The sequence below is a fragment of the Danio aesculapii genome, chromosome 17 (assembly GCF_903798145.1).
Source record: "Danio aesculapii chromosome 17, fDanAes4.1, whole genome shotgun sequence".
NCBI classification, from domain to species: Eukaryota; Metazoa; Chordata; class Actinopteri; order Cypriniformes; family Danionidae; genus Danio; species Danio aesculapii.
In genome coordinates this window covers 44,611,841-44,623,953 of record NC_079451.1, presented here as the reverse complement: position 1 = coordinate 44,623,953, position 12,113 = coordinate 44,611,841, and the positions used below count along the sequence as shown (strand labels likewise).

At 39.1% G+C, this 12,113-nt stretch overlaps 1 protein-coding gene across 1 annotated transcript in view; it reads right to left on the bottom strand.

The window, feature by feature from the left end:
• Positions 1-2,268: 2,268 nt before the first annotated feature.
• fzd3b (frizzled class receptor 3b) overlaps positions 2,269-12,113 on the bottom strand; it is an 82,479-nt gene continuing 72,634 nt past the window's right edge. Inside the window, 4 exon segments of the mRNA XM_056477583.1 lie at positions 2,269-2,726; positions 4,964-5,087; positions 5,090-5,196; positions 6,185-6,333. Of these exon segments, the coding sequence (XP_056333558.1) occupies positions 2,549-2,726; positions 4,964-5,087; positions 5,090-5,196; positions 6,185-6,333 (558 nt within the window). The 3' untranslated portion in view covers positions 2,269-2,548.

Below are 12,113 nucleotides of genomic sequence, written 5' to 3'. Positions count from 1 at the left end.
CAGTTTCATTTCTAAACGGTTCCAATCACACCAATCTCTGCAGATTACTTCACGTCTGGTCCGAGCCCCTCCCCAGAGAATCGTAAGCCTATAGCGATCACTGATTGGCTCCTGTACTAGAAGGCAAGGGCTTCATTCGCCATATTGACCGTTCAAAACTATACGAGTGACACGTCCTGTGCACTATAGTCTTTGCCAACCCCACCATCATTGGGGATGAGCAAATCATCCTAAATATATGAATGAGATGTACAAATTCATACTAATTAGCCACGAAATCAAAAAAGGTACGACATTGGCATGACCTTTTTTTTTTTGTTAACTGAAATTCTCTAATATTTGTATCATGACCGAATATGATCATGTTCTACCAAAGGATACATCAATGGAAAGCTGATTTGTTAATCTTCCAGACGATTGCAGCAATCCTAATTCCAAAAATGCTCCGCTTCTGACTGGTTTGTAGTGCAGGGTCTGAGATGAGAAGCGTGTGGTCATAATCTGCAGATGTGTTGAGGTAGGCAGCCGGCGAGCGACTGGACAAAAGCACATCAGGGTGTGCTGAGGATTCAGGATCATCGTTTCTCCATCCGAAAAACGCAAGAAGAAAGCTCCGGTCTGAAAGCTGATCTATGATAGAGTGGATCATCCATTAAGTCTTTCAACAGGTGTGAAGAGAAATCTCCATTCTCTCAGCTGCAGCAGGACTCAAAAACATGCAGTAAACTTCAGCCTGCACAACTTTACAGTACCAGAGAAAACACACACACACACACACACACACACTGTATATACAGTATATGACTGGATAAAGTCTGATGTTTCTGAAAGTGTTCTGAACTCAGCAGGGCTGCATTTATTGAACAATAAAAATACAATGAAAACAGCAACATCAGTGTTATATATCTGAATTAATGTATTGCTGTGATGAAGTCTAGAGGTATTGATGATGAAAATTCAGCTTTAAAGAGTCTCGTGATCCTTGACGTCACTAAATCAACGTAATATTGACAATATGTTGCCTGTGATCAATAATTGTGGCGCTCAATCATTTACGACTGACGTCATTATTATTAATGTTGAAACATATTTTCAGTTGGGCGGCGCAGTGGGTAGTGGTCACTGGTTCGAGCCCCGGCTGGGTCAGTTGGCATTTCTGTGTGGAGTTTGCATGTTCTCCCTGTGTTTGCGTGGGTTTCCTCCGGGTGCTCCGGTTTCCCCCACAGTCCAAACATGTGCGCTATAGGTGAACTGGATGAATTAAATTAGCTGTAGTGTATAAGTGAGTATGGGTGTTTCCCAGTACTGGGTTGCAGCTGGAAGGGCATCCTCTGTGTAAAACATATGCTGGATAAGCTGGCGGTTCATTCCGCTGTGGCAACCCCTGATGAATAAAGGAACTAAGTCAAAGGAAAATGAATGAATGAATATTTTCAGTTTTATATTTGTGTGGAGTCTGCTGTACAGTCTGCTTTTTAAAGTTTATTATTAGTATATTAAGTATATTCACTCATTCATTTTCCTTCAGCTTAGTCCCTTTATTCATCAGAGGTCGCCACAGCGGAATGAACTGCCAACTTAAATGAACTGCCAACTGACTGTGAGGGAAACCGGAGCACCCAGAGGAAACCCACGCCAACACAGAACATGCAAACTCCACACAGAAATGCCAACTGACCACTGAGCCACCGTGTCACCCTCTTGATAAATAACAGATTCTACTTTCACTAAAGTACTTGCATGTCTCTGATTTGAATCCTTGCAGAATAGAGTATATAGAGTACAGAAGTCTATGTTTTGTGAATAATAGTTTTGGAATGCCACTACACAAATATATTAAACACCACAACTGTTTTAAACATGGATCATAATCAGAAATGCAACGATATTCATATTATAATGATTTCTGAATGATCATGTGACACTTTGAGGATCATGACTGCAGTCTGTAGTAAATTACATGAAAATACTTCAAAAATATTATACGCATATATATATATATATATATATATATATACTTAAATATAATTCAAATGAAAACAGTCATTTACTCTGCAATTTATAGTTGAGTTTTTATTTGAATTATATTTAAGTTTTAATAAAACTCAGCTTAGTATTGCAGAGTAAATGACATAATAAAATATACTGAAACTATATATACATGTTCATATATATTCTTATGTATTTACCCTGCAATTGAATAATATATAATGAATAATAATAATAATATATATAAAACATTATAATATATATAAATGAAACCTTTGAATTGCAGAGTAAAGTACATATTAAAAAATATATGAATATTTATCTTTTCTATTACAATATTACTGCTTTTATTTCATTTTTGATCAAATAAATGCAGCCTTGGTGAGCAGAACTGATTCTTTCCAAAAACTCTGAAAAGTCCCACCGATCTGAACTGTCTGGTGGTGTATGTTGTTCTCCTGTTCCTCAGAGTTATGGGCTGGGACGTCTCTGTCAGCTCTCCTGCATTGAGTTTCTGCTCCTCTTTTAATAGTGTGAGCTGCAGGTGTGTGTGTGTGTGTTACGCACTGGTCCCGTTCTCCGGCTGCTCCTGCTCCTCCTGCTGGCTCTCGCTGACGGCCGGCGTGTGGCTCAGCTCTGGAGTGCTGCTGTGGCGGGACGGCTGCTGATCTGTGAGTTTTGGCAGACTCCCGTACACTGGACGCTCCTCCAGGCCCCTGTGGGTGGATGAGGTGAACCTGTGATCAGACAGAGAAAAAAAGGAAATATTGCTTGGGTTATTAAAGTTGAGGCTTCTTTAAAGCTGCAACTGGACGTGTCTGCACTCGTGTGACTGTACGAGGAGATCAGCAACAAACTAACAGTGCAGGAATGCATGAGTGGAAAAGCGCAGAGGAAATTAAAAAGATGAGGAGACAGATAAACGCAAATAAATGCAGAAAACTTTCCTGTAAAACAGCACTTGGGAAATATTTGAAAACTAATTCAACTTTCACTGGAAGATTTCGACAATATATAAATGGCCTAGGACTTCTGCACCAAGTATATACACTCACCGGCCACTTTATTAGGTACACCTGTCCATCTGCTCTTTAACACAAATTTCTAATCAGCCACTCACATGGCAACAATTTAATGCATTTAGGCATGTAGACATGGCCAAGACAATCTGCTGCAGTTCAAACTGAGCATCAGAATGAGGAAAAAAGGGGATTTAAGTGACTTTGAACGTGGCATGGCAGACGAGCTGATCTGAGTATTTCAGAAACTGAATCTGTAACTGTATTTCAGAATCTACTGGGATTTTAACACACAATCATCTCTAGGTTTTACAGAGAATAGTCTGAAAAAGAGAAAATATCCAGTGAGCGGCAGTTCTGCACAAATGCCTTGTTGATGCCAGAGGTCAGAGGAGAATGGCCAGACTGGTTCAAACCGAAAGGCAACAGTAACTCAAATAGCCACTCGTTACAACCGAGGTATGTAGAAGAGCTTCTCTGAACACACAACACATCTAACCTTGAGGCAGATGGGCTACAGCAGCAGAAGACCACACCAGGTGCCACTCCTGTCAGCTAAGAACAGGAAACTGAGGCTACAATTCACACAGGCACACCAAAATTGGAAAATAGAAGATTGGAAAAGCTTTGCCTGGTCTCATGAGTCTCTATTTCTGCTGCAGCATTCGGATGGTCGGGTCAGAATTTGGCATCAACAATATGAAAGCATGGATCCAGTATTGTTGCTGACCATGTCCATCCCTTTATGACCACAGTGTACCCATCATCTGATGGCTACTTCCAGCAGGATAACGCGTCATGTCATAAAGCACGAATCATCTCAGACTGGTTTCTTGAGCATGACAATGAGTTCACTGTGCTTAAATGGCCTCCACAGTCACCAGAACTCAATCCAATAGAGCACCTTTGGGATGTGGTTGAACGGGAGATTGGCATCATGGATGTGCAGCCAACAAATCTGCAGCAACTGCATGATGTTATCATGTCAATATGGACCAAAATCTCTGAGGAATATTTCCACTACCTTGTTGAATCTATGCCACAAAGGATTAGGGCAGTTCTGAAGGCAAAAGGGGTCCAACCTGCTACTAGTAAGTTGTTATATCTATATTTTTCTGTAGCATGTCAGTTTGAAATATCAATTTACATTTTCAAACACTAAATCCTGAAGAACTTTGGCAACATCTCTAAGATGCTTCAAAACAACCTCCACGCACAGCTATAGTACTGTACTGTACTGGCACTTGTGTAAAAAATGCTGTAAAATGAGCATGCTTTAAAAAAAATAAAAAAATCAGTATATATATATTTGAATGATCAATTAAATATATGAACTTATATTACCTAAATCAAATCAACATTTGGTACGACCACACTTTGCATTTGAAACATTTAGCACACTTGCTCAGTTTTTCAGGTAGCTTGGCAGGTCACTTTTTTAAAGCATCTTCAAGATGTTGCCAAAGTTGTTCTGCATTGAGTGCGTCTCAGTTTGTTCTGTTTCTTCATGTCATTCCAGTCAGACTGGATGATGATCAAATCAGATCAGATCTGTGTGTGTGTGGATGATGTTCAGATCAGATCAGATCTGTGTGTGTGTGGATGATGATCAGATCAGATCTGGTGTGTGTGGATGATGATCAGATCAGATCTGTGTGTGTGTGGATGATGATCAGATCAGATCTGTGTGTGTGTGGATGATGATCAGATCAGATCAGATCTGTGTGTGTGTGTGTGTGTGTGTGGGTGGTGTGGTGTGTGTGTGTGGAGCACTGGCTGTTCTCAGACTCAAAATAACAAATAATAATACAAAAATAATGTTTGGAAATGTACATTGATATTTCAAACTGACATGCTATACAGTATACATGTCTGAGATTTAGTGTATCCTCCTGCATGACAACATCAGCGTGTGTGTGTGTATATGTGTGATGATCAGCGTGTGTGTGTCTGACCTCTCGTCTCTGGAGCGCTGCAGGCTGCTGTGGAAGCTGCTCTTGCTGTGAACGCTGCTGGCTTTGCTGCGCACGTCGTCCAGCATGGCAAGGTGTGTGGAGGAGGCGTGTGTGGAGGTGCCTGGGTGGACGTCCCGCGAGACTTTCGGACGATTGGAGTGTTGGGGTCCCGCAGGAGAGACTGAGCGAAGTCTGGATCCTGCAGAACCTGCCGGCTCTCGTGGACCGCACCACTGCTACACACACACACACACACGCACACACATACTTTCCAATTATGCTTTTGACAGAGGATTTTATCCAAATCCACTTACATTGCAGTGAAGTTAGACATTTCAGATAACGTTCATGTTCAGCTCACTTAAAACTGTCTGAAATCAAAGTGCACAGTGTTTATTTTGCTGGCACACATTGTTCTTCTTTAGGTGAACAATAAACCCGTGCTGAGTTAATCCACTGACAGCACATGCTTGTTTTTGGTAATCCTCAATCAAAGTCTGATCATTTGCTTCTGTGTTTGGAGTGGAGATCATTCTCTGATGATGTCAGTTTGATGCTTCAGTCACAATATTCTTAGCCACACCCATTTTTCCATTAGTTTGAGAGAATGATGTGATAAAGAAAGCCCCCCCCCCTACTTAATATTCTGTTTCAGTTGGAACTACATCAACATTCTGAAATAAAAGTCACTGCCAGTTCATTCATCCATTTTCTTTTCAGCTTTATTCATCAGGGGTCGCCACAGTAGAATGAACCGTCATTTATTCAGCATATGTTTTACGCAGCAGATACTCTTCACGCTGCAACCCATCACTGGGAAACACCCACAAACACTCACACTCATACACTACGGACAATTTAGCTTACCCAATCCACCTATAGCGCAAGTCTTTGGACTGTGGGGAAACCAAAGCACCCGGAGGAAACCCACGCCAACACAGGGAGAACATGCAAACTCCACACAGAAATGCCAACTGACCTGAGTCAAGGCTCGAATCAGCAACCTTCTTGCTGTGAGGCGACAGTGCTAATCACACCGCCCTCTGCTGGTTCATGCTGGCTTTAAAATATTTCACATTTATAAGTCTTTTCATGGCAGCACGGTGGCTCTGTGGTTAACACAGTATCCTCACAGCAAGAAGGTCGCTGGTTCGAGCCTCAGCTAATGTTAGATGAGTGTTTTCTCCAGTGAACAGCATCACACCGATGAAGGAAACTCACTCTTTGCGTCTGCGGCCGTGGAAGAAACCGGCCCACTCGAAACAGGTCTTTTTACTGCCCACCCAGAAGACTGACGGGATGCCCACCACCAGCACCATCAGATACTTGATGAGGAACAGCACGAGATCCGGCCTGCTGGTCTGCTCCACCTGCACAACACACACAGAAACAATAAGTACAAGTATAACTATCTTAATCAGGACTTTTCATAGCCATTAAAGCAGTAATCCCCAAGCGGTCCATTGTTAAAACCCCTTAATTGTTTTAAATTAAGGTTGTTCTGATAGAGCTCGGGAATCTACGTCACGGCGAGTTGCGGTCGGCCATGTTTCTGGACAAACACAGGAGCGCTCAACGTAAACAGATGGCAATCACATTAGAAAAAAAAGACTATATTGTAACATCTTTGGGAATACATCTCACAAACACTGCGAATAAGACTGTCTAACATGTTTATACCTTTATGAACGCTCTTTGTGTGTCTTGTGTGATAACATGCATTTCAAACATTGTGTCCAGGGGTGAAGTGTATAAATGAAACAGCAGAGGCGCATCTGGAGCGGATCAAATAAATGAACGAGTTTATCCGTAACTGACAGGGCATCAGTGAGCTGCTGCAAGAATACAGTGATCTTGTACTATTAACTGGATTGATTGATTGATAATGGAATAAAAGTGTTGAGCTTTAAGGTCTACTGCAGACGATTCAAAGCATCAGCAGCAGAAAACTGACAGGAGTAGCGACCAAATGAAGTGCGAACTTTGGGGATGCAAAGGTTAACAAAAAACTAGAGCGCAGATTTGCACATGTTTACTGAATGTTAAGAAGTGACTGTAAATAAAGTGGAGTTTTCCCAATAGGAGTTTTGTAAATGAACAGAAACCAATGAATTTGTCGACGTGATTGAAGAGAAGGCCAGTTCAATAATACAGTTGACAGTGATGAGTATTAAATGGCACACCAATAACAAAACTAATTGCTGCATGGTAAATAACATCCAGTTTGTAAAGGAGAGTTTTTAAAGCTGATCTGTAAATTAAATCCCCATAATCCAGAATTGGTAACACTGTTAATTTAACCAAATGCTGCTTTGAAGAGTGCGTAAAGGAAGATTTGTTTCTGTAAAAACCAATATAGGCTTTAACCTTTTTGAGCAATTCATTTATGTGAGTTTCCAATGACAGTTTACCATCTGACCAGATACCAAGATATTTGTAACAGTCAACATAATCAATCTCAGTACCGTCCAATGAGGAAATTTTAGGAGGAAACTCAACATGTGGTATGATAACACCTGATGTTAAGGAAGGACAGACTGTATATATGATTACTGTTCTCTATTTACTTATTGTTTAGTGTCATCATTACTGAAACTGCAGAGCCAATGCTATGAAATTTTGTTCTGTGTACACCAGTATTCTGAATGACAATAAAATTTGTCAAGGTTTTATAAAAAATATATATTTTTATGCTTTGTAAATATTGTATATTGTATCCTCTTACCCCAAATATACCCCTAAACCTAACAGTCAGACATTGAGTGCAGTTTTACATATTGAAAATCCTTCATTCTGTATGATTAATGTGTGAGCCATTGTCCTCATGGGGAGAAAAAAAAAGACTATTTCTATACATGTGGAGACATCTGGGCTTCATAATGTAGGGAATACCTCACACACACTATTCCTCATCCAGCTGGTCATGCTTCAGTGATCTGCCACCCTCAGGCTCTCCTTCACTGTATTCATTCTTCACTCCACAACACTCTCAGCACCACAGACGTCATGGCCACAATTATTGCCACTCTTGGTAAATATGAGCAAAAAATAAATTAATTAATTAACTTTGATCACCAGATTTTCACCAAATATCACCTTTTTTTATTAAAAATGTGAATATTTTACATTCTTTGCCTATATTTTTCAAAGGTGCCAATAATTTTGCCCATGACTGCATCTTTGACCATAAATGTTATTTAAATCTTTGCTACATTTTTGTGAATTCTGCTCTGCATTTTTGATAAACATTTTTAAATCATTTTATTATTATATTTTATTATATTTTTCAATGTCCAGATAGTCCTTTTATTTAATTCATTTTGGTTTAGTTCAGTTAGTTATTTAATACATTGCTACAATCTTGGCAATTTTTCCTTTAAAATTTTAGCTAAACTTTTTATTATTTAATTTATCTTTAGTTTATTATTATATTATTTATTTTATTTATGTTGTTATTTGTTTTAATTAATATGTCAAGATAAATGTAAATGAGAAACATTTCCTTTGCAATTAGTTCAAATAAAACATTTTTATTTATTTGTTATTATTATTATTATTATTTTTATTATTTCAGTTAATATGTCAAGATAAATGTAAATGAGAAACATTTCCTTCGCAATTAGTTCAAATAAAACATTTTTATTTATTATTAGTATTATGTTTATTTATTTATGTTGTTTTTAGTTTTTATTTTAGTTAATATGTCAAGCTAAATGCAAATGAGAAACCTTTCCCTTGCAAAAAGTTCCAATAAAGCAGCCACTGTGGATTGAATGTTATCTAGTTTGGCTGCCAGAGTTTGGAAAGATGTTTTGAAGTTTTCTGCGATGGAGGCTGTAAGGTCGCCATGTAACACATGATCAGCGAATGAGAGCCTACTCTCTCTATCGACCTGTCTGCCCCTTCCTTTTGACATTTCAAAAATGAATTAAGTCACAAAACAGTAGATAAACAAATACTGTCAGATACCAACAAAAGTATTGAGTTTAAAAGACAAAACTGAAACATTTTTTGGGAACGGTCCGCGTGCACGAATACTCCTCAGTCGCCATAACCGGATTCTCTCTTATTTTTTTATTTTAGTTAATATTAGGGCTGAAAAATATATCGTTTTAAAATCGATAACGCAATGTGTGTATCCGATTTAGTCACTGCGCAGGATTAGATTATTTATTAAAGATTAAAAGATAAAGATATTCATTCATTCATTCATTCATCCATTTTCTTTTCGGCTTATTTCCTTTATTAATCTGGGGTCGCCACAGCGGAATGAACCACCAACTTATCCAGCATTTGTTTTATGCAGCGGATGCCCTTCCAGCCGCAACCCATCACTGGAAAACACATACACACTTATACACACACACATACACTACTATTCACCTGTACCGTATGTGTTTGGACTGTGGGGGAAACCGGAGCACCCGGAGTGGGCACCCGGAAACCCACACGAACGCAGTGAGAACATGCAAACTCCACACAGAAACGCCAACTGACCCAGCCGACGCTCGAACCAGCGACCTTCTTACTGCATCGCCTGATTAAGATATTATTATTTTTAAATATTTTTACAATCATGACCATGTTTTTTTTGTTCAATTTCTGTACATAATGCTTTTACCTGCCCCAGAAAACATAAAGCACTCTGTTTATTTCACTTTTTTTTTGTTTGCTCTGTCATATTTTTATATACACTTGTAATTTTTTATATTTTATGCAAATGCACTGCATGGTTGAAGACTTGATCATCCCAGTCGATCTAAATTAATGAAATCTTCTCAATAGAGCTCTTTAAATCATCTAATAAAATCATCAATCCACATTGCGTATATATATATATATATATGGCAGCAAAACAAAATATCGAAATATTTCCAGTATCGTGCAGCCCTGGTTAATATGTCAAGATAAATGTAAAAGAGAAACATTAAACATTTCCTTTGCAACTATATTTATATTAGTATATAACATATTTATTTAATCATTCATTTATAATAGAAGGCTTTATTTAATTTGATCTGGACATTTGAAAAATAGCTATAATAACCAGTGCATTTTCTTCCTATATCAGCATGAGTGTGTGCAAATGTGAAGCATGTGTGTGTGTGTGTGCTGGTTCAGACAGCACAGCTCACTGCTCTCACACAATCCTGCTTTATCTCACGAGCACAAGCCTGAACAACGGCCTGTTCTCCTGCTCTTCCTCTGCTCCAAGCAGCTGGACACACCACACACATCACAGCATTACACTGAAAAAACACATCCCACACACTGGAGAAAACATCTATAACGGTCACAGAAAACACTAATGCAGGCTGCCTTCAAAACCTGTCAGGATTATCATATTTACAGCAAGAGGAGGATTAAAATATCTGCCACGTGCAGGAAATTTGGGGTTTCAATGAAGAACCAGTGGATGCAGCTGACATTGATAATTAAGCTGTAATAGTCAACACTAAATGTGCATTTTAGTACTGATTGCTGTACTGTTAAAATGAAATTAATAATACTTGTGTTATAAATATGGTATATTAAAATAACTTAATAGTCTCACACTTTAACAATTAGGTAAAATACATATGCTGATAAATATTAGCATTAGAATATATATATAATATATATACAGTGAGGTCAATAAGTATTTGATCACCCTGTGATTTTTCAATATCTCCTACTTAGAAATCATGGAGGGGTCTAGAATTTTCACCATAGGTGCATTTCCGTTTCAGAGACAGAATCTAAAAAAAAAATCCAGAAATCACGTTGTATGATTTTTTAGCAATTTATTTGTAAATTACTGTGTCAAATAAGTATTTGATCACTTGCTTTTCAGCCAGATTTCTTACCCTCAAAGACCTGTTATTTTGCTTTTAAATAGTCCAGCTACACTCTGCTCATGATTCTAATTTAGTAGCACCTGTTTGAGGTTGTTAGCTGTCATAAAGACACCTGTGCAGCCCAAAATCAGTCAAAAGTCTAAGTGACAACATGGGCAAAACCAAAGAGCTATCAAAAGACACAAGAGACAAAATTGTAGACCTTCACAAAGCTGGAAAGGCTACGGGGCAATTGCCAAGCAGCTTGGTAAAAAAGAACAACTGTTGGAGCAATTGTCAGAAAGTGGAAGAGGCTAATGATGACTGTCAGTGTCCCTCAGACTGGGGCCCCACGGAGGGTCTCTCCTCGTGGGGTATCAATGATGCTAGGAATGGTCAAGAATCAGCCCAGAACTACACGGGAGGAGCTGGTCAATGCCTGAAGAGAGCTGGGATCACCGTTTCCAAGGCTACCATCAGTAATACATTAAGACGTCATGGTTTAAAGTCATGCATCGCAAGAAAGGTTCCCCTGCTTAAGTCAGCCCATGTCAAGGCCCGTCTGAAGTTTGCCAGGACTTCTGGATGATCCAAAGGAGTCATGGAAGAAAGTCCTGTGGTCAGATGAGACCAAAGTAGAACTTTTTGGTCTTAACTCCATTCGCCATGTTTGGAGGAAGAAGAATGATGAGTATCATCTCAATAATACCATACCTACAGTGAAGCATGGGGCTGGAAGCATCATGCTCTGGTGGTGTTTTTCTGCACAGGGGACAGGAAGACTGCACTGTATAAAGGAAAGGATGAACAGGGCCATGTATTGTGAAATATTGGGCAAAAACCTTCTTCCCTCAGTCAGAGCATTAAAGATGGGTCATGGCTGGGTCTTCCAACATGACAATGACCCAAAGCACACAGCCAGGAAAACCAAGGAGTGGCTTCGTAAGAAGCATATCAAGGTTCTGGAGTGGCCTAGCCAGTCTCCAATCTAAATCAATTTGAAAATCTTTGGAGGGAGCTAACTTTGTGTTGCTCAGCGACAGCCCCGAAACCTGACAGATTTAGAGAAGATCTGCATGGAGGAGTGGGCCAAACTCCCTCCTGCAGTGTGTGCAAACCTGGTGAAGAACTACAGGAAGCGTTTGACCTCTGTAATTGTTAACAAAGGCTTCTGTACCAAATATTAAACATTTTTGACTCAAGTGATCAAATACTTATTTGACACAGTAATTTACAAATAAATTGCTAAAAAAATCATACGACGTGATTTCTGGATTTTTATTTTTAGATTCTGTCTCTGAAAGCGGAAATGCACCTATGGTGACAATTCTAGA